This window comes from Mauremys mutica, chromosome 3 (assembly GCF_020497125.1).
Source record: "Mauremys mutica isolate MM-2020 ecotype Southern chromosome 3, ASM2049712v1, whole genome shotgun sequence".
NCBI lineage: Eukaryota > Metazoa > Chordata > Testudines > Geoemydidae > Mauremys > Mauremys mutica.
In genome coordinates this window covers 206,524,095-206,547,415 of record NC_059074.1, presented here as the reverse complement: position 1 = coordinate 206,547,415, position 23,321 = coordinate 206,524,095, and the positions used below count along the sequence as shown (strand labels likewise).

The following is a 23,321-nucleotide window of genomic DNA, read 5'->3' as shown; positions in this document are numbered from 1 at the left end:
TGGGATCGCCCTGAAATGCCTCTGTCGCGCCAGTGTCAGTCCTAAATCTGATCGTTAAACATCCCAGAAATGAGCCAACCGCTATTTAGAAACACAATTCCTGCTTAGGCGAAACACTCAACTGGGGGACTTCTCTCGCACACGTCTCCCTGCGTCCATCATATCCTCCCTCGGCACCCTGGCCTTTCACACTGCCTGGCCCTCTCACCTGGAATCGGAGTAGGATCCGAACAAAATATAATGGGGAAAAGGGCAAAGGAAGGGTCCCGTTAAAGGGGAGCAAAGAGTAAGAAATTCAAGGGGGGGGGCTATTTACAAACATCGGGCAAGGGAAGCGACAGCAAACCGAGAAAGCTTAGAAGCCGATGCAATGCGGATCAAGCGTCCACACAGCTATTAAACCGCAGCTGGGAAAGGCTGTCTTTAAATATCCCTTCCGTGGAGCTCCTACATTGATCTAGGCGATAGTTCTCTTAACAGAGACTCCACCACCGTGCTGCGGGGGTCCATTTCATCACCACATCATCATCTGCAGTCAGCCCGCCTGGAAACCTTACTCCGAAGGACCTCACACCTGTTGTGTCGGCCAGGGGCTCTTCTGGCGAGGGGGGGGGGACAGGCGATTCCCTTTGTGCCCTCGCTAAAGCCAGTTCTGGTCTCTGAAACAAGGGGCTTCTCTCTCGGGGGAGCTTGCTTCTACGTCTCAAAAAAAGGGGGTTCTCTGAAGTTGAGCTGGTCGTGGCAAATGACTGCGCTGCACAATTAGGTTTGGACGCGGTCACTTCAAAGCAGGGAAATGGACACCCCGAAGAGAGGGCGAGGGCGAGACGGGCAGAGAAGGCGGATTAACACAAACTCATTCCAGCCCCCTTCGAGCATGAAACCGACCTTGTTAAACATTCGGGAAACTGGGCTTGATTTTTTTTTTTTTACTCACGTGATTCCACCATAGTTGTGGGAACTTGTCCAGAGCCGTGTTTCTAAGCGGGACCAAGCGTTCAAGACAAAATCTTGACTTATGGCAGGTCTTTGTGTGCAAAGGAGACTAGCTGGTCACAGTCCAAGTGTGCTGTTCAGCCGGTGTGTGCTTGGCTAACTGCAGCCTGATTAATGGCCCAGGAGCCCTGCTTTTCCCTTCGGGAAATATTTACCTATCAGGTGGTCTGCGGGAACCGAGACAACAAGTTCATCCCAGAGTGAGTGAGTGAGTGTGTGTGTGTTGTTTCGCTGGTTTCATATCGATCAAATCTCACAGGTCCTATTTACTCCTGGTTTCCCTGTTAGAAATCTGTGCTTAGCGCGCCCACTTTCAATTGTTTAGTCTTCCCCAGAGGCAATTCTCTACAATGCATGTATCTGCCTCCCCCGCCACCAGAAAACTTTGCAGCGCTCTGCTACACTACAAATATTGTGCTGGTAATTCATCGTCCACCTGCGGTTTTGTTTTCTTTGCCAGAGAGAGACCCCGACAAGTCCTGCGCTGTCGTGGTGGCTTGAATTCTTGCACGGGTGGCTTATTATCTGCGGTGGTTTCTTTTATTGAGTCGTAGCTGTTGGGTCCACAGTGCTGTTGTTATTGGTGTTATGAACGACACAATTTTCACACACACACACACCCACACGCAATCCTCTCACTTTGTTTGTTTTACTGCGCTTCCTAGGTGGCTAAGGAAAGTGACCAAGCAATAAATACAGGGGGAGTCCTGGATTCAATTTTTTTTTTCAAAATTAAAAGAGAGACGGGGGGGGCTGGGGGGGGGAACCGCCTCGACTGCAAAGGAAAGAAGAGTCAGTGAGCATCAACATGAAGGAGTTTCCTTAATATTGTGGACGGATTCAGAAATGAATGAAGAGATAGTCCATTGAAAGCAGTTGAATGCCATGACAACTAGCAACAACCTCAGATTTATTCCAAACAGTTAGAACCCATTGAAAGAGGGCGTCAATCATGTATTATTTCGCCCCTGAAATAAATGCAAAAACTGAGCTCGGACAAAAGCTTCCAACAGAAGCCGGACATTTGTCTACATTTCGCCCATTGTCCGCAGCTTAGCAATCGGTTTGTATTTGTGTTTGCCCGGGTCCGACCACCCATGATGCGCTCAGGGCCTTGCTAAAACCCTAAGGCATTGTCACCCACATCACATACTGGATGGGAGGCAGGGTGAGGGACAGCAAGACAAACTGATCAACAATCATCACTCGCGCTGCGGTCTCTCCCCCAGCACCTCCTTGAAACATGCCCAGTTCTTGGGAGGGAAAGTCAAGGCAACCTCTGTCCTCTGCTCATCCCCAAAAGGGTGGGGAGGAGGGAGGAAATCCGGGGGGGGGATGCAAATCTCGCATTTAACTCCCCATCTTCAATCCCCCCGCCTCGAAAACTCCCCCACAGAGATCCCTTTAAAGGGCAGAACTCCTCCAGGATCGTGGCATCGAGTTGGCTCGTCCAAACCTGTAGCACACCCGAAAACCCACCCAAATATCACAAGAGCGAAACAATCGGGCGCGGTGTCTGTCCCAGGGAGCTGCGGGGAGGGGGTCGGGGAGGCGCACTGGCACAGTTCACTTAGAATAGGACCCTCAGCACAGACCCAAGGCGGGGCTCCGGACCATTAACCCCTCCCCACTGAACCAAGTCCTGCGCTAGCGCGGAGCGAAGCGAGCGGAAAAGTGGCGCACAGCCGTGTGGACTGAAGAGGTGGGGAATGCGCCTATGGGGAATTGGCTAAAACGGCTTCTCTTAGCTCCGTTTCCTATGTCCCGCGTGGAATCGGGGCGCCCGGGGGCATTTCAGGCGTGGGGAGGAGTGAAAGATGAAATAAAGCGGCCATGAGAAAGTATTATAGACGGAGGGATAGACGGGTGTTATTTAGCGTTGCTATTTTTAAAGGCGGATTTTCAAAACGCGGAGGCCGCTATTCATACGCCTCTATAATATATGTGTTTGCAAATGGCTGCGAGAGAGATCCACTTATTAAATGCCTTATTAAAAACAACCCTCCAAATTCAGCCCCCAAATTAAACATCTGGCTGCTTTCTAAGTCCTACTTCTAAACGCTGCACATCCGTCTAAATTAGCAAGTGATCTTTCTGGGGAGAAGAGAGAGAGAGAGAAAAATAAATTAGTTCTCTGCAAACAACGCGCCGAAATCGTCCGCGCCTGTCTGGGTACCGATTGATTACATTTATTGCCAGTTCGGTTGATTTCGAAGCAAACTAGAATCAATTACTTGCTGTTTAATTTATAGTACTCAGCCTTAAGCCTCAACCAAAATATTGACCTAGGAGGTTTGCATAGGTTGGTCTCTTGCCATCTTGTTTAGGTAACAACCAATAATTTGAATAGATTTCCTTTTAACGTCGCTCGCTGCAAAGAGTCAATTTTCCAGCCTGCTGCAAAGCAGTTTACATCAGTGGAGAGTGACAATGAATGCAAACCTTTTTTTTTTTTCCGAAGCAATTTGTTTAAAACGTACTTTCAAGTGTGTGGAATATCAGGCTCCTTGGAGCTCCTTTGTATGTAAATACCCCGTAGAAAGGCCCTCCCTATCTTTGTAATTAATTGACACGTTATACTACTCATCATGTGCTACAGAACCAATGGTGGAGACTCCAATCTCCCCCAAACCCCGCAATTTCACATCGGCAAACACTGTCTTCATCCACTTGACTCCTAGCACCCGCCCACACGTGGCCAACCTTTGGCGTTTTTAATGTATTTTTTTCCCCCTCCTCTCTGCAGGTTCATATGTGGAGACCGACCTTATATGGACTGCTCGCTCCAGCAATGGCTTGTTTTTCCCAAGCAGCAGGCAGCAGATCCGTGTGTTTAAACGAGACCCTGAAGTAAAACGCACTTGAGCATTTTTCCTGGAGTTACAAACTATTTCAGAAGCCAGTTGCCACTTGTGCTCCGTGATTTTTTTCCCCCTCCGCAGCAGAGCAAGGCTGTAAAATATCTATCTATAGCGCAGCTGATTTTTCCTCGCTTCCCCCACACCAGCCTTCGTGATTTTTTTAATTCTTTACCCCCCCCCTCACATACACACACCCTCCCCTCTTTCTGGGGTGTGTGCGGTTTGTGGGGTGTGTGTGTTTTGTGCAACAGCGGATTGACAAACTGGTGCTTCAACTTTCCTGCATAAATTTGGCCAGAATATGTCTTTGACCAACACAAAGACGGGGTTTTCTGTAAAGGACATCCTAGACCTCCCTGACACCAATGATGAAGAGGGATCCCTCGTTGAAGGAGCGGATGAAGAGAACGAGGGGTCGGAGCCACCCAAGAAATCCGGAGTTCTGGGGCAAAACCCACTGGAGGGGGTTCAGACTCTGCCTTTGAAAAACCCTTTCTATGATACCAGTGATAATCCCTACACGCGATGGCTGGCCAGCACGGAAAGCATCCAGTATTCCTGTGAGTAGTGAAACTTACACTGATTCCATGTGCCGCCTGCATTGTCTTGTGATTGATCCCTTCAGCGCCGCAGCCTGTAACGTGTATTCGTAAATAATAATCCTAATCAACCCCCCCTATCTGTTAGGTCTTCCTCGGAGCTATTACGGGAGGCATTTACACGGTGTTGTTGCTCTCCGGAGTCAAACTAGCCGCAGGGGGAGATTTGTTTGGTTTTGATTCGATTGGTATCAAAATAAGGTTTGGGGAGCCTCTTATTTCCTCAAGGGGGGATTTTATTTGTATGGGTTTTTTGTTTTGTTTTTGTTTTAGAACGAGAGAGAAAGAAGCCAACCCAGCCTAGGGCAAGAAAAGCAAAATTAACCTCCAGCGATCTATAAATAGCAGGAACCGAGTTTGCTAAATCAAACAGAGCGAGCCTTGTGTGGCAATCTTGGATCGCTTCGGTGTAGACAGTTCAGAAATGTCTAAATGGCCGGGCGGCTGTGGGTGATCAATGAAGGGACTGTTAAATTATCCTTTAAAAATCAATCCACGTACCCCCTCCCCCCCCGCACACACACACACACACACAGAGCAAATCGCTTGCGGTCCAAAGTCCAATAGATGTAAAAGAGATGCAACATTAGGTGAGGAATATGTGATCCGGATTGATGTGGCTCTGTTGTAAAGTGTATACAGACCGACGGATGAATAGATCTGTGGACATGCACATGAATGTCTACATGTATCTAAAAGTGTGTAATTATAAATGTGCGTGTGTATATATATATATTCACAATCTATATCATATAAAACACGCCTCTCCCTGTATTCATGTATGTTGATAGCTGTGCATATACACACGTGTGTCGCAGGTGGCTATATCACCGGGAACATACATGCGAGTAGTGTGTGGTGTGTAGCAGTTTACTTTTCCTCCAGTGTTTGCTGCTATGGTGGATTGTCGGAGGTAACTGCCTATTCCTCGCGGGGTTCATTTTTTCAGGGGAAAGCCGCGCTCCCTCAGCCCAAGCGGGGTTTGGGGGCAGCCGGTGCCCCCCGGCAGATTGCCTCCCCACGGTAGGGGGGGGGGTTCGCTGTGTTTCCCGGCTGGAGCAGGGGAGGTTAGAGAGCAGAGCCGCAGGTGCCCCCCAGGCGGGGACCCCCCCCCAGGGCAGCGCCCCTCTGACTTATGCTCTTGGTGGCCTTTCTGCAGTGCACGGGCTGGCCTCCGGCAACTCCCAGCAGGACTCCGCCAGCAAATCCCCCGACCCCTCGGCCGACGAGTCCCCGGACAACGACAAGGAGCCGTCCAGCGCCGGCGACTCCGGCAAGAAGCGGAAGCGGCGGGTGCTCTTCTCCAAGGCGCAGACCTACGAGCTGGAGAGGCGGTTCCGACAGCAGCGGTACCTGTCGGCCCCCGAGCGGGAGCACCTGGCCAGCCTCATCCGCCTCACGCCCACCCAGGTGAAGATCTGGTTCCAGAACCACCGCTACAAGATGAAGCGGGCCCGGGCCGAGAAAGGTATGGAAGTGACGCCTCTCCCCTCCCCACGCCGGGTAGCGGTGCCCGTCTTAGTCAGGGACGGCAAACCCTGCCACACGCTGAAAGCTCAGGACTTAGCCGCCGCCACTTTCCAGGCTGGGATCCCCTTCTCCGCCTATAGCGCCCAATCGCTTCAGCATATGCAATATAACGCCCCGTACAGCTCCGCCAGCAACCCCCAGTACCCGACAGCGCATCATTTGGTGCAGGCCCAACAATGGACTTGGTGAACATTGCCGAGAAAAGAGACTGCGGCTCCAAAATCAAACCTCGGGGGGGGGATATGAATATTAATTATTATTATTATTAATGATGATGCATTTTCCCCCTCTCCTATTTTTCCTCCTTTGGGGGGGTTCAATTTGTTTCTCTTTTTTTGGGGGGGGGGGTGTTTTTTGTGCGCCATGTTTACAGAAATTTTTGCGCCATGCAGTGGTCCTGTCTACCTACAACTAAAAATAAAAATAACACTAGGAATAAGACTACACCAGTATGCTCTTGTGATTGCGTAAGGTACTTTTGTGTGCTGTGCAGCCGTTGTCAGTCGTATAGAAAACAAGCGGAGGACGCTTTAAAAATAGAGAATTTGCTTTCCCTTTTTTATATGAAACTTTACCTATTTATGGCCATGTATAAATTCTGACAACTATTAGCGATATCTATTTTTTTGTAAATATTTGTGGTTATTGTTGCCATGCGTAACATGCAGGGCGGTTTGTTTTATTTTATTTTATTTTATTCTTTTGGTTGGGTGCAAATCTTTCCCCAAATATTAAACAAGCAAACAAAATGTAGAAGGAAAAGAAATGTTGGGATCATCTCCATAGAAATCTCCGGCTAATCCTTGTATATAAATCCGGGGTGGGGGGGGCGCGCTGCGGGGAGGTTTTCGATTTTTTGATAGGAATTTTAATAAAAATGCTGTGTTTAAAAAAAACCAACCCAACAACCGAAGACCGTTTTTGTTTGACTTTGTGGCTAACGCGGGATCACCGCAACCCCCTCACTTTAAAGCGACATAGATTGGACTGGGTCTTTGGGGGAGGCAGAGGAACCAGCCTCGCCTGATGATATGATCCATGCGATCTTCTCTGGGTGCCAGTTGGTTTAGGGGGAAGGACGGACTCTTTACTCGGAAATCCGTGCTTGGCCTGCTGCAGATTCCCAGCCGACCGCTCCCCGCTTAGAACTTTTAGGAAAACTTTCAATCACCCTCCCCAAACTTTCTGCAGACGATCAGGTATCTTCTGCCTCCCGGGGTCTACTTGAGAGACAAAGGCGCCGGAGTGACTTTGTGGAAATGAAAAAATAAGCCCCACCACTCACTTAAATGTGAGAGTGCCCCTTCAGCGGAGAAGCTTTTTTGTCCAGTATCGTCTCAATGGCTTGCCTTTGCTCGGGGGTGGATCTAAGCGAAGTCCTCCTTTAGCCAGCGGTGGGGGAGAGGCGGGGGGGGTGGTATCGGCTGGGGGATAAGTTCATATCCTCTGTCTGCTCCCGCGGACAGATAATGCTTTGGGGCACACGGGGATCTCCCTGAACGCGGTCGGATTTGGGTTATAAAGTTTGCCCTAAAACCTGTTTTAACCAAATGGAATTTGTCATCTGCGTCCGGGCGACTGGCTCCCTGGAGATCCCCTTCTGCGTGTGATAACACGTGTGGGGGATTTGTGGGGTGCCGACACGTATGGGGAGCTCTCCAGATTGTGTAGGGAAGTTTGTCTAAACCGCAAAACTTCCTCTGGCTATTTAAATGATCAGGTTCGAATATGCATTTAAAAGACGCACAGATCCGGATAGAAAGCGAGTGTGTGTGTTATGCGTGTGTGTGTGTATAGGTGCACAATTTTTGCCTCTCACCCTGTCCTCTCTCTCCCTTGCACACGCACACACGTTTTTTAGGCTCACACCTACTCGGATATGCTCGGAGCTGACCCGAAATGAATTGGCCCCTCTGTCTTGGGGAGAGAGGCTGCTTTCCAGCCAGGCTGGTTTAACTCTGCCCGATTTGAATGCTGCCCCGTTTCTGCAAGTGTCTCTCTTGCTGTGAGCTCCACAAACAGCAGGGACGGCAGGGGCTGTGAACACGGAAAGCAAACGGAACCGTCCCCACTGAATTACCAGCCGAGCTCTTGTTGATGAGCAGATTTAATTCAATATCTCGCGCAGACATGATGATCTGTAACAAAATCGGCGGCGATCCGTAGCTCGGAGGGGACAGCGCTGGCGGGGGGGGGGGGTCTGCTTCGGGACTGGCGCCCCAGCCGTGACTGCAATTTCTTGCAATGGTGTTTTACAAACTAAGGCGCAAAGTGGGCACCAGCTAAAACTCTTCCCTGGTTTAGTCGCTTCACAGAGCTGGTGGGGGCGGTGTTTTTGGTTTTGCTTCAGGTGGAACCTTATTCCACACGTCCCCCTCCCCACACACACACACAAGCCAAGAAATGAGTCCGGGTTTCCCCAAAGCCGAGGGCAAAGCAGCCCCTTGGCCGGCAAACAGCCAGGCCCGGCTCTGCGGGGCAGGACCTAGCCTTGAAGGTGATAGTTACTCGCCACGCTCCCCCCGTCTCAGCTGAACAGACGGACCCAGCGCCTTGCGAGAGCTCTAAATACATGTAGTGGCAGCGTTTGGTTGCAAACAGGGCGTCTGGTTTTTATTTTTTTAAACCATCCCTAGAGCCAGGCGGGGCCGAGCTCCCCGTGCAGTGTAAATAGATTTCGGTGGTGTGTGAATAAGGGAACCCACATTACAGAGATGGACACTCCCCCCCCCTTCTAACTCCACCAGCCGCGCAGAACTGGTGGGAGGGAAACAATCACTCTCTGCTTGGACCCTATTAAGTCCATCAAGCCAGTTGTGTGGCCCTAACCTCCCCCGCGGCCTTATATTTCACACGCCGCCGGGGCAGTTTTGCGCAGTCTATCTTTGCACAATATACAGTAGCCACCACAAAACAGCACAATGGGGGAGGCTGGTAGGGGAGGATGTTAGAGGCGTACATATTAAGGAGGTCAGAGAGAAAGAGATAACACAGGGGGGACGGGGTAGGGGGAAAGCGCGAGCGAGACAGGGGCTTTCCAACCCCCTCCCCCTGGTCTTCTCTTTAGTGCCATTCAATTGGTTTATCAGGAGCAGTGCATCCCCGAGTCAGGGCGAAGGATCCTTGGGTTTTGTTCTGCCTGTCACTCGGGGCCATTGTCACCCGTGTTGTACATGCTGGATTCCATATGGCCAGCTGGGCTGACCCTCACAAAACCCAAATTGTGTCCTGCTTTCAAAACCTGCATTGTTGTCTGTGAAAGGAGGACGAATTAAAAATTCGTGCTATATCTATTCTGGGGGAGGGAGCGAGGGAGGGGAGGGGGGGGAGGACCCCCCTCTCTCTTCTCTGAAGGATAACAGGGCCTCCTTTTCTGCAGCTCCACTGACAAGTTTGTCTCTGATTTCACAGGAAATTAAATTCCTGCATCTGCACGGGGCCTAAACAAATCGCGCCCATAAAATGAAATCAAATGGCAGGCGATGCACCCCGCGCAGGAATTGTAGTTCCGCTGCCTTCGGGTGGCTTAGCTGGTGTTTTCTCCTCTGCAGGGAGAACAAGGTTTCATTCACAAGGGGGTGTAATGTTATGCAGGCTTCTTCTCACTGCGCAACCGGAGAACGCTGCGGACTGACCATTTTTTGTTCTCTTCCAGAGAACTGTCCCTTTCTTGTGATAGTGCTGCCTTGTTCCAGGCAGGCAATTTTGAGAAGTCGCCCTCCCGGGCCTTTCTCTAGCTGGGGCGAGGGGTGCTTGCGGTTAACAGTCTCCACCAGGGCCAGATCTGCTGGCCGTCCTTTACCTGAACTTCCTGGCATCTGACCAGGCGCGAACAATGTCCTGCCCATCCATCGCGCCGCGCAGCAGCTTGAGATAGGAGAGAAATAATGAAGCGTCCAAGGAGCTAAATCCAAACGGGACGGGAGCAAACAGCTGAACGGGCTAACTTTGTGTTGGTTTGTTTTTAAAGAACACAACAACAAATACAATAAAATGATGAAGGATTTTCGGCTCACACACTCAATTAATGCACGGATCAGGCTATTTATCTCGGCCCTTCCTAGGTTGGTTTGTGTGATGCTGGGAAGGTTGTTGGGGTGTTTTGGGGGGCGTTGTGTGGCATAAACTGCAGCTCTCTGGAAATAAATCAACACGAAGAAATGTTCATGGGCCGCTTCCGAAGGCGCCTGTTGCGGGCCAGACCGATATTTTACCCTTCCGCTGTTAGGCGCGGTGGGGAGCCCGTGACACCTCCGGTGGGTGAGCTGTAAAACCGGAGTCACGTCTGCCGCAGGAGCCAAAGGGCGATCGATCCTGCGGGATGAGTCACGGCGTCCCCCAACCACAACCCAATCAACGGAAATGATCGTTAAGCCTGCGCTTGGGGGGGTCCATTCCCCTCCTTTCGCTCGTCTCTTAAGTGTCCCTCCGCTCCCCCCGTCTATCGAGCAACTCTTCAGGAGAATCAGATACCCTGGTAATGAGGTGGAAACCCCTCTAAGCCAGGGGAAGAACTGACTCTCATTACCTATTGACTGTTGGGCTTAGCCGAGACCTGGCGTGGGTTGTTCGGGCCTTTTCAAGAGGGCCGGGCAATGAAAAGCTAAGCCAATATTTACCCAGTCTAAGACCAAGTCTCAGCTGTCGTTATGAAGGGGCCGGGTGTGTGTGTGTGTGTTTACACACGCGGCCCCCGCTCTGACACCGGCCGCTCCCCACAGGCCGCGCCGCGGCACATTCCTGGAGTGGCGGTGCGGATTAGATAGTGCAGCGTGCGCTATTCCCGGAAATATGCACTTCTGCCTTCCTAAGAGCGACACGCTCCCTGCGCCGCTGGAGCATCCCCCCTTATCCCAGCATCTGCATCTCCCCTTATCCCAGCATCTGCAAATCAACCCCGCGCTCGCCCCGCCGCGCACGCGGGCCGCTGCTATCTGGCAAAGGAAACAATCTAGTTTTTATTGCTTCCCCCGGCCCCCGCCCCTCGAAGACTTCGATTTTGAGGCCCTGTTATTACTAAAGCATCAGCGCAAACGATGGGGAGCGGGGCGGGAGGTCCCCCAGGCAAGGAGGGGGATGAACCACCCAGCCCGGAATCGCCTTGTAATGGCACGTGTTCACCACGAGGGGTCAGCAAAGTTCTTCCTTGCTTGTCACTGCGTGTCCCGTCCCCCTCGCCCCAGCTCTGAACTGTCCTGTTGATAAATACAGCAAAGAATCCTGTGGCACCTTATAGACTAACAGACGTTTTGCAGCATGAGCTTTCGTGGGTGAATACCCACTTCTTCAGATGCAACACTTCTTCAGATTCACCCACGAAAGCTCATGCTGCAATACGTCTGTTTGTCTATAAGGTGCCACAGGATTCTTTGCTGCTTCTACAGAACCAGACTAACACGGCTACCCCTCTGATGACTGTTGATAAATGGTTTTATTTCCCATTGAACATCATCTCCAGTTCCGAGAGGTGGGGGGTTGGTTTTTTGTTTTAACCACCTTAAAAAAAAATCTCACAGCCAAAAGAAAAAAAATTGGGAGAGAGAAGTTAAAAGGCATCAGCCTGATCGTCTGAAGCCGCTTCCTCTCTAAATTGTGTTCAAAACCAAAATCAACCCCCCTTCCCAGCAAAGGAAGACTCCAGCTTATTCCACTTGCTGTATTCCCTCCCCTTCTTTTAAAAAAACACCCCGCAGCTTGTTACTGGAAGAATCTGACCAACTGTGTGAGTTTATAAACACAACCTGATCTCGTGCCGTTTTTCAGGTGTGACTCTAGTTTCAGATTCTGTTGGCTGAGTAGCAGCTAGATTTTAAAACCAGACACACAGCCACTGTGGGCTGTATTCCTCCATGTGCAATGTGTGTGTGCCACCTGTATGTTCATTTTATATATAAATATTAGAGGTGTAAATAAAAACACACAATCCTCGGTAGATTTCTTTATCTTGTATTTTTTCTCATTCCCATTCTCTCTCTCTCTGTATATATATGTACATACAACACACACATTTGTGGTTGTGTGTGTACAGACCTCTAGTATGTATATATGGCTGGCTGGCTCGCACACACGTAGCACAGACGAATATCAGAGGCCTATAACTATATGCTTGTTTCTGATCGATACTAAATGGCACCAGAAGAAAGTGACTGGTCGAAAAGTGCATCATGCAATATACTTAGGGACCTCTGGGAAGGTAAACACGATCGCTTTAAAATTGCAGCTGACCGGCTGGGGGATGCGGGGCGGACAGAGGTGCTAGGAGGAGCCCACAAACAGGTAGGCTGCGGTGTAAGGAAAGAAGACACAGGGTGAAACTGAGGCACGCAAAGATTGCTGAGGTCAGCAAAGAACAGAGCGGCTGCCCAGGAGAAGACGCTTTCACTTGAAAGCACATTCTGGGCCCGGAAAGCCAAGAGTGATCCCACCGGGCTGGGTTTTGTTTGCCATCATAAACCCCTCTCGCTTTGAGATCAGAGCGCATGGGCCCACTAGAAAATGGCAGGGTTGCTGGTGTGGGGGGGGGGGCAAGTGGGGCAATTTGCCCCAGGCCACACAGGGCCCCCCCAGGAGAACACAGTATTCTGTAGTATTGCAACTTTTTTTTATGGAAGGGCTCCCAAAATTGCTTTGCCCCAAGCCCCCTGTAGCCTCTGGGTGGCCCTGGAAAATGGCCAGCCTCTGTTTTACTTACAGATTGTCCCTTCTGTCCAACTCCAAACACAGCACAAAATGGGTGGAAGACAACCGGTTCCCTGATCTACTATTATGAAGTCATCTTTAGCCAGCAGCCTCCGGAAGGGCAGAAGTAACCGACTGGTAACATTGCAGCTGGAAGCTATAAGGCAAGAGACGAATTCTTCCTTCTAGGGAAGCCAGCGCTAGGACAACTCATTTTTGTGTTTGGAAAAAAAAAAGTCCAAGTTCCCATTCACTAGGTGACGCGTCACTTGAGTTTCAACTTCTAGCACAAAGCGAAAGGTGAGGCCCTTTGATTAAAAAGCGATTAACACACACAGACCACGCTGGGTTGGCTGGTGATTTGCTCTCCCTCCGAGAGCCTGTCCGACCGAGACAGCCCGTTCATTGCGACCATCTCCGAGCCAGGGGGGCTTGTTTGTCGCTTCCCCCCACCCCTGGTTATGGAGAACGGCGGGTTTGACCCCAAACTCGGACGCCTCCCGTGTTAGCGCTGAGTGGGAAAGTCGAGAATTGGAGGGTGGGGAGGCGATGCCGCGACTGGCCGCGGGGTGGCGCAATTGGATAAGGAATGAGCAGCAGGTCTTTCCCCCACCACCCGTGTGGATTTCCCCAGGACTTTCCAGGTAGGGTACAGGGCTCCCCTTGCGATGGCTGAGCACATGGCTGTGCCCTCATGTCCTCTAACTCCAGGCCCTAGCAAAACTGCCACTGTGTCTGGTATTTTCTCCCCCGCGCCCTCCCAGTTCAAGTACCACCCTCCCAGCTGCTCTGTGCTGCTGCCTGGCTCTGCTCTGCACAGGATCTCCACGCTCAGCTGAGAGCCACAGCAGCAAAGAGCCTTTCCAGCTGCTGGCCTGGCCAGGTGAGCTGCTCCTGTCCCCGGTTAATGCAGAGGGCAGGGCAGCAGGAGCAGGGAGGAAAGACGGGGGGGAGGGGTTGCCAGTAGATGGTGAAGCAGAGGGGCTTAAAGCTGGGCTCAGGCGGCTTTCCCTTCCTGGCGCACTGCTGCCAAATCTAGCCGGATGAATTAGTTCATTAAGTGCTTTGCTCTTGTACAGGGTTGCTGCTCACACCGCGCTTTTGTGAGTGCCGTGAGCCCCGTTTTCTACGGAGACAAAGGGAGGTGAAAGGCCTTGCCCAAGGCGCGCAGGCTGGCAGTGCCAGAGCTGGAAAACAACCTACTTCCACAGCTACCATAGACTTTAGTGGAGAGAGGAGCGCCCGTAAGCCTTAGTGGGAATACGTAGTGTGACGCAGTAGGGAGCGGGGTGGATTGACCTGGGAATGTCGGTTAGTTTTACTGGGGCTGTCTGCATGGGGGATGGGAGAGCAGGGGATGACTTTAGGGGAGAGTCGGTACCTGAGCCTGTAACCTGAGCCAGGAACGGGGGGTGAGGGGATTCGACACCTTTGCCCTGGAAACTGGACAAAGGGAGGGGGGAGAGAAGGAGGGGGCAGAGCCTGCTGGAGGGGTTTTTGGGTCAGTTTTGGGCTGGCTAGGAAGAGGCAGGGAACCGCAAGTCTGGGGTCTAAGATCCTTACCCCCGCAGAGGGACCTGGCTGGGGGGTCCTGGCTGTACCTACAAGCCCTGCTTGGGACTGTGTTTCTGTCGTCTAATAAACCTTCTGTTTTACTGGCTGGCTGAGAGTCCCGGTGAATCCCAGGAAGTGGGGGGTGCAGGGCCCGGACTCCTTCACACTCCATGACACACAGTAGCCAAACTACAAAGCTGTTAAACTAAATACAAGCCCCACCTGTGAGTAATTCCATGCAAGCTGTCAGTATACATGGCCCAGCCCTGCACCCATTGTACTCAACATAGGCCTGAGTCTCTGCAGCCCTACACCTTGCGCAGACGGATACACCAGCGCAAAGCGAGTGCGAGATGTTACCACACCGGGCTGGCAAGCTTTCAAACCCTCTTGTGCACTGGTGAAATTGCTCACACAGAGCGCAGCGCTGCAGGGAATCAAGCCCTACATTTACAGTGGATCCAGGATGCGGCTGGACTGAGAACCACGTGGCCCATTGCCAAATCTTTTTGTGCCTGCTTGGATATAGCTACATTGGGTTTTTCTTCTGGGCCCAGCTACTCCAGAATTGCTGCAGCGAAAGTGAGGAAGGATGGTCAGGCCATTGGCTTGGGTTGACTTTTGGCTCTGCCACAGACTTCCTGGCCGATCGTTGGTAGTCACAGAATTGCTCTCTGCCTCAGTTTCCCTTCTGTAAAATGAGGATGAGGGCACTTGCTTTCCCCTACCCCTTCCACTCTCATCACTTTAGCCTGGGAGCTCTTTGGGGCAGGAACTGTCACTCATGGGGTGTTTCAAAAACACTTAGCACAATGGGACCACATTGCAACTGGCCTGCTGTACAGTGCTGAGCCCTCCCTCACCCCAGCATCCCTGCACTCGCTTCCTAATGAGCACAGGTGAGCATCTCGCACCCTAAAGGCCATTAGAGTCATTGTCATTGAATTCAGTGTGCACTGGCCCAGACTTTAATTGCAGAGAGCATCTTAGCTTGCCTGGCTAATAGAGCTCAGCTGCAAAGGTTCTGAATGGTTGTAACATTTAATCACCCAGGTTCCTGTTTTAATTCAATACTTGGGCAGTGTCATCGGGGGCTGTAGGCTCTGGGCCCCATCGTAGTAGCAGTGGGGGTGGCTCACAGCCGACAGCAGCCAGCTCACCAATTACATCTGGACAGGATTCAGGCAAAATGAAGAGCATCCACAGCCCAGGATGCCACCTGTCAACTGCTCCTGTCCTGTGCCTGTTTCTGATGCAGAATATGAGGACTCAGGCGATCTGGATCCAGTTCCTGGTTCTGCCACAGACTCCCTGTGTGACTTTGGACAAGTCACTAGGGCCCAGATCCTCAAAGGTATTTAGCTGCTTAACTCTCAGGATCTGGGCCTTTATCTCTCTGTCCCTCGGTATCCCTTCTGTAACACGGGGCAGGAGGAAGAAGGGATGGATTCTCTATCTTGCCTAGTGGACTTTGCCTAAAAAATGGGATCAAGGGGAGTTAGGCATCTAACCTGCCTGGGCGCTTTTGAAAATACCACAAAGTGCCTATCTGCATCTTTAGGTACCCGAATGCCTTTGAAAATCTGGCCTATGCCCTCAGAGTAGGGACAGTCTCTTACTGTGTGAATATACTGCAACTGGCACAATGGGGACCTGCTCTCAGCTGGGGCTTCTGCGTGCTGTTGTAATGTACATAGCGACGATACATTTCTTTACACCCTCAGGAAGAACCAGGCTGCATGATTCTCTGTCTGCTCTCATTTGCCAGTTGGGAAATCATGATGCAAGTTTTTGCCTTGTCTGCTGATGATTTGGTCTCCTTAGTAGCCTTTTATGAGGAATCCAATCCAAAGATTATTTTTGCAAATCCAAGCTTATTTTACCAACTGGCTCACCTTTATATGTTGTGCACCAAACCCTCCTTGCCTTACTCAACTGATTTCAATCAACAGGACTGGGTTCAGGTCCACTAACACTTTTCATTATTTTTGGCCCTATTTTATTAACTATTATTTTATCTGGGGCCTTATTTGGTATGGAGTGTGGATCAAAACTACGGAAAACATTTCACAACCCCAGACGTATTTATTTATTTTATTTTGTCAAAATTAAAACGGTTGCTACAAATTTTTATCAAATAAAAAAAAAAATCAAACAGCAGGTCAAACACCCAGAAAAATAATTGGTGAAAATGTAGTTGATTTTTTTTTTCAGGTGGAAATTTGCAATTGTGATGAAAAATTAAATTCTGGGGAAATGTCAGCACAGCTCTGTCTTTATTTGTGCTGCAGCCATGTTGGTTTTAGGGTATTACAGAGCTAACGCGGCTCAGGTAATATCTGTTATTGCACTGGGGGAAGAGACAAGCTTTCCAGCTACCCAGAACTCTTCTTCATGAAGAAGACCCTGAAGCAGAGCTCTGTGGAGCTTGAAAGCGTCTCCTTCCCCAGCAGACGTTGGCCCAATAAAAGATATTTCCTCACTCACCTGGTCTCTAATTAGCTCATTATGTAATAGAATATATATATGTTCATTGTTTCTTCCTCAAAATAGCCTTGTTGGACTGACCCTATCCAATTATACTTGTCAGACATATTAGTTCATTATTAATTAGTCTCTCACGGTGAAATCTGGACTCTGTCCCACTCAGTGGCAAAACTCCCATGAACCTCACTGGGACCAGGATTTCAACCAGCAATTTTCTCAGTACGAGGGTTTCCATTTCTTCTCTGGAAGATAAGCACCGTACTAGTATCTCTCCAAACTTCAGAAAGAGCAGTTGCTTTTAAAGAGTTAGTTTTCCCTAAAAATATATACGCTATGCCACATTTTTCTTTCCTTCTGAATAATGAGATGAACATAGCCCATCCTGGTACCCAGCTGCCAGACCTTGGCTTTATTAAATCAACGGCAAAGCTTCCAGGGCAAGATCATGCCTTAGAGCTGGCGAAACAGTTTCAAATGAAGTTTGTTTCATTACAAATGGCCCTTACTTGAATATAGATAGATAGATAGATAGATAGTGTGTATGGGGGATAGATAGATAGATAGATAGATAGTATGTATGGGGATAGATAGATAGATAGATAGATAGATAGATAGATAGATAGATAGATAGGGTGTATGTAGCTAGCTAGAGAGATAAATAGATAGATTGCTTTCCAGGAAACAAAAAAAGTCAGTCAGTATGTTGATGACATTGTCAAGAATATTTTTAATATAAAAAAATTCCCTAAAATTGAAGAAAAAAAAAGGTTCCACTTTGAAGCTAAAGCTATTTTGAAATTTCAAGCTGTTGTGCAAAGATAGAGTTTTGTTTTCTGCCCAACTCTCTAGGTGACTTAATTCACTTGACTGACTCAACTTATGGCTTTGTTCTTTGCTTATAAATGGCAGTCACTGTTTAAGACCATACTCTGGCTTTGCAGAAAATCATGCCTGTTGTGGAGGGAAATGGCCTCAGGCCATTTTTAGCTAGGCCTAAACTTTGGCTAAGTAAACTGTATGTATGGCCTAGAGGCAGGAGGGAGGGGGAGGAGGCAAAAGGAGAAAAATATAAAAAAAACCCTAAAAAAGCAGAACTAAGCGTTTGTAATAGTTTTTGATTAATAGCTGCCCGGTGGCAGAGCAAGAAACGGCAAAGGGCAAAGCTAAGAAAAACGGAACAGGCTTGCTTTGCTTTATGCCTTATATGGATGGAAATTTTTTTTAAAAGTCTATGTAATTTTTGTGGTTTTATCCTATATAAGCTCTCGTATTTTATCCGTGGGGGGGGGGGGGATCAGCTGCCTTGGCTGACTCCCCCATGTGGCATGTTTAATTAATCAATAAAAAAGCCTCAGGATAATCTAATCCCAAATCAACCGTGTGGTCAATTTTCCACAACACTGTGAAGTGTCACCCATCTGGAGTGTCCCTCACCCATTTTCCTCTGCCCTCACAAATGTCACTGTGGCTTAGGGGACAGTCCCTTGAGCTGACAAAGCAGCGACCAGGCGTTCACCTCTCCCTCTTTCACACTCACCATCTTAAATGTTGCACAAACACAGGATTCTGGGCAATAAACGTGTTCCAACATCCACCACCTCCAGTTAGTGGGAGTTCAGTGGAGAGGCCCCTGGTAGCAGGTTATTTCAGAAGTGCTGACTGCAGGGTTTCATGCACCATGCTTGGAAGCATCTGTGGCTGACCATTGTGGTAGACTGGGCTCAGTATGGGATGGACCATACGCGGTCGACTCCAGAATGGTGTTTCCAATGTTAGCTTCTCCTCACTTACAGACAACCCCTGGCCTTTCCTCCCATCCTGACTGCACCCTGTGTTAGACCCTCACTCCCACTGCACCTCTTACCCCAGAACAGGAGAGGGTGACAAAGTTCTGGCTAAACAATCTTCACCAGGCAGGGATTCCCCTACCCAAGGGAAGTCTGCTGTTCCCTTTGCTCTGTGGCAGCAGGATGGGCATGGGCTGAGGCTCTGCAAAGAAGTGAAACGTGGAGCTTCTGCCTGAATTTTTGTTCAAGTCCATTTGAGCCCCCGAGTGAGAATGAAACTTGGGGTGTGGCACCCTTGCGAGTGGTACCCAAGGAGGAGGTTTGTATGAATCCATGCAAACTGAGCCTGCAGAGCTTTCCATGCTGGTGGTGTCTACAGTTGGCTTGAGGTGTTAAATACCAGTTGGACTATGGTAACATGGGACTTTGCTGCTGTATAATCCACAGGGCAGTGGTGGGGGGAGGGACAAGTCCATTCTTGGCCTGGAAGCCTCCCAAGGAAGGACAGTTAAGGGTCAATAAGACAGCAAGAACCGTAGCGTCCATGATGCACCTAGCTTCTTTTTGTGAGGCCTTTAAGCCACTGGCACAAGAGCTGTGACTCTTTCACCATTGTGAATTCTTATTCCATTTTGCTACATCCCTGCAATGGCAGAGTTGCTTTATTCTTGTGAACCCTTCCGCCAGGTGCTGGCAGCAGCCACAAGGGCTGTGTGGAGCTACCTAGAGGAGCCTCTTAAAATTAACACACACACACTGGCTCCAACCCCAAGAACTGTGGACAAAATTGACTACCTTCCCTGGACACCTTTAACTATCAATACTCCCTGCTCACAAGCACCAACTCTGTGTATAATGCAAGGGAAAATCTTTATTAGGGGACCAGGGGACCCAGCAGCAACTTGGGAAAGCACAGCAACAGTAAAGCCACACTATATCCATCGGAAAAATACATAAAATACCCATCCCCCATATTATCCTTGGCCTTAGTGCTTAACCTCAGTTCCCCACCCTCTGGGGTGAATGTCTGATAAGCAAATGCCCCTTTGACATGTCATTAATGCCTATTAATTATTATTATTATTATTATTATTTAGCTGTATTACTGCAGCACTTAGGAGCCGCAATCCTGGACCAGGACGACTGTGCTAGGTGCTGTACAAACTCAGCTCCTTGTCCTAAAGAGTTTATAATCTATATACACGTGACGTTCCCCCTCCCCACTCTGTGTTTGGTATCAGTGGGTAGAGTTGGGGAGTACACTAGAGCTGGCCTGTCTCCAGCCCCCAAGGTAAATGCGACCTGTTCTTGATGCACCATCACCTACCTCACCCACAGTGATGTCAGCTTGACTGGTGCTGGGTAGCAGGGCCTTCACCTCTATTGCTTCAGCAAACACTTGCCTCAGCCCTGCATCCCACCTCTAATCATGGCATCATCTCTGCACCACCTTTCATCATGGAGTCTTCAGTGGTGTATGGCTCAATGGCAGAAACAACCTCTGATTGGAGCCCATGCCACGGGGAATGCTCCCCCTGCTATAAGGTAAGAGCCCTTTTCCTCCCTCTAGTCTAGGTTCACTCCGACTATCTCACCAATTCAGAGTTTGTGTACAGTTCTGGTGACTCCCTCAAAGTGTCACTTGGAGGAGTTCTGGGTAGAAAGCTGATACAGCTGAAGTAGAGCTAATGGGATTTCTTCTTTCACAGAAAATGTTGAGATTTTGGGGAATTAATGCAACCTGAAATATTTCAATGAAAACCAAAAGTTTTTGTCTGAAAACAAAAGTATTTTAAGTCTGAAATTCCACCTCGGTCCCTCATGGGAGTTGTAGTTTGGGTGCACCATGCTCTTATTTTTTTCTATCAATTAGGCTTCCTGGTCAGACTACATGTCCCATGCACCATGCTCTCCCCTCTTGTAGAGAGCAGGCAATGCATTATGGGAGTCCCTCACCATGATGCATCATGGGACATGAAGTCCAGGTGGGGTGCCTGGCCTATAGTGGTGAATGGAGGCATGAGGCCAGTGAACTACAATTCCCATAAGGCACTGTGGCAGCAAGTTCAAACTGAAATATTTCCATTTTCAGGTGTTTGATTTTTTGATGAAAAATCAAAGGTTTCAATGGAAAGAAAATTTAACCGAAAACACAATTTTCTGTCAAAAAGAATATTAATGGAAAATTCTCCACTAGTCCCAGTTTTAAATATAAATGAGGCTAGAACATATTGCAGATCTTCACTAGGTTGGTTGAGTTAAGATGCCCTGATCCTGCAAACAATTATGCACGTGTACCTTTATTTATAGGAATCATCCTATTGAAGTACATTTGAAGTACTAAAATTAAATTTGAAAAACTCAAATCTGTGTTGCATTACAAATTCATCAGAAAACAGTCTGACACCGCATAGAAACCTGCCATAGTTCATGGGTTTTGAGCGGAACCAGAGAGAAAGATAGCTTTAAAATAAAAATTGCAAGTAAACTGGCCAAAACAAATAGTGTGCAATTAAACTTCAAACACAATAGCTCAGTGTGTTCGAATATATATGTTTTTAAGGATAATAATAATTGAAAGAAAGGCCAATCTGTATTCTCGGCCTTTTTACCCAATATTTTATTTTTTTTAGCTAAGTGGAGTACAATACAAATGTACAAACAAGTCAGTATTAATCTGAAACTTTCAGCAAAAACCCAATGACAAAGAATTAATACATCATAAAAATGCCAAACAAATCAATGTGAATATATAAAGAGTGTAGAATAAGGGGGAAATCAGCGATATAGGGAATTCAAAGGATACTTTGACTCCAGTGTCTTTTTCATTTCTAGTTTAAAGTGACTCTAACATATTGCAAGAATTCAGCAGTAATTGCAATGGGAATATCCACATATTTTCTGGGAAGGTCAAAAAATAATGCCAGTCATCCCCACCTTAACTTAACTTCCTACTGTGTAGGTTGGTGAGGAGAGGTGGAGACTGGGCAGAGGCTTGACTCCGCCTCCACAATGCACCAACCATCACAGCTGAGCCAGAGAAGGTTAGGGGGTAATAATCTGCCAGTAGGTAGGGCTTTATCAGATTAGTAACACCACACACACACACACAGAAGCAAGAAGGCGACAGAAAAGGAACTTTTCCTCTCAGAGGCATAATTCTTTTCCTCGGCAAGTCCTGGGTCAACCCAGCTGTGTGCCATGCCTCACTCTGGACTAGAGGCACCGGGCTCTCAAGCCCTTAGTGAAAAATAAATCACCTCCCAGGGATTTCAGATGCAATTGACTCTTTGCCTCCATAAAGTCCCCATAAGTAGAAAAGTCGTCCATGGGAAAAGTCCTGTGGACATCCTTGCTGGGACGTCCCGACTGAACCTTAAATTGTCTTATTCCCTATTTAGTGCAGTTCACGGAGCTTTACACTGTGAGATTAAGGGCTAAACTCAGCCCTCACATGCACAGCTAGGACTGTCATTGACACCAGTGGGAGCAGCGCACGTGCTTCCGAGAGCAGAATTTGGCACTTAAACCATCTCTAAAGAATGCCCTACAAAAGCAGCCATAGTTGCCTGCTAGTCTTCCCCTCTCTCCCCAACCCTACAAAGAGAAGAGCATGGACAGAGCCCTATGCCCAGGTAGACTTCTGTGGAGCTCCATGAAGTGCATCATTCTCTTTTCTCTGAATTCTCAACACTACAATTCACCAGGCATCATTTTATGCTGTAAACGAGGCCTCGTTTAAAGCATTATGACTATGGCAAATCTTATTTTCATCTCTCTGTTTTGAATAGATTTTCCAGCCGATTGACCAGTTTCTATTTATTACTCTGTTGTAACATACCAAAGTTAATAATATTCACTATCCAAACATACTGAAGGCCATCACCAGCCTCTTAGCCTCCAGTCCTAGGGGGATTTCAAAACCTGGCCTGCATAGAAGTCTAGCATCGTTGAGTTGAGAAGCTGGTGATTGTAATGGTGGGCCATACACATAGGGTCTGATCCAAAGCCTGGTAAAGTCAATGAAAAACACCCCTACTGACTTCAGTGCACTTTAGCTCAGGCCCTAACTTTGCAAATAATAAAGTGAAGCCATTTCCTCAACTGGTGATAAGAGATAAGCTCACTGCAAGAATAACAATAATTAATAATTTGTCCATCTCTAGGTAAGTGCCAGGATCCAAAGCACTCTACACATTTTAATTAAGCCTCAGAAAACCATGGTCAAGTAGATAAGTGCCAAGTGTTGTATAGATGAGAGAAGTACTGATTCATGATTGGCTGAAAACAGTCATGTGACCAATCAGCAGGCATCTATTTCCGTCTTTTGAGAACTTAGTTCTACTGAGGTCTGGAATAATGTTACCCAATTAGTTCCCATCTGCAGAAGAATCCATCCCATTGGTGTTTCTCTTTGTGAAAACTCTTATTTGCTTCTGATGAATCTACTCTGCTACTATAATCAAATCCCTGTTTTCTAACTAGCTTATCGGAGGTTAGTTTTTATCAGAGATTAGTTAATAGTTTAGAGCTATACTTTGGTCTCCAGGTCATAAGACTAGTTTTAAAAAAATGCCATTACAGGTGCAATAGTGACATTAATAGGCATCCTGGAGAGATTTCAGATATCCCCCCAATAATGTCATTCAGAATATAGGTAGCAATACATATAACAATGCCTTGTCTTAATAAACCTCCAGAGTTATTGTCTCATGAGAGGAAAAATTCATGGTCATAGACTCATAGATTCCAAGGCCAGGAAGTATCATTGTTCTAATCTAGTCTGGCTTCCTATATAACACAGGCCACAGAACTTTCCCCAAAAATTC

General features: G+C 48.4%; 1 protein-coding gene across 1 annotated transcript; it reads left to right on the top strand.

Moving 5' to 3' along the window:
- The first annotated feature begins 4,091 nt into the window (after positions 1–4,091).
- On the top strand, positions 4,092–6,175 carry NKX2-2 (NK2 homeobox 2). The gene is made up of 2 exons (XM_045011860.1): positions 4,092–4,417; positions 5,616–6,175. Exons 1-2 carry the CDS (start codon positions 4,159–4,161, stop codon positions 6,173–6,175), a joined length of 819 nt encoding a protein of 272 aa, XP_044867795.1. The 5' UTR covers positions 4,092–4,158.
- Positions 6,176–23,321: the final 17,146 nt, after the last annotated feature.

Coding starts and splice junctions, on each gene's coding strand:
- NKX2-2 (XM_045011860.1), top strand. CDS start 4,159: ATGTCTTTGACCAACACAAAGACGGGGTTTTCTGTAAAGGACATCCTA. Junction 4,418..5,615: donor GGAAAGCATCCAGTATTCCT/GTGAGTAGTGAA, acceptor GCCTTTCTGCAG/TGCACGGGCTGGCCTCCGGC.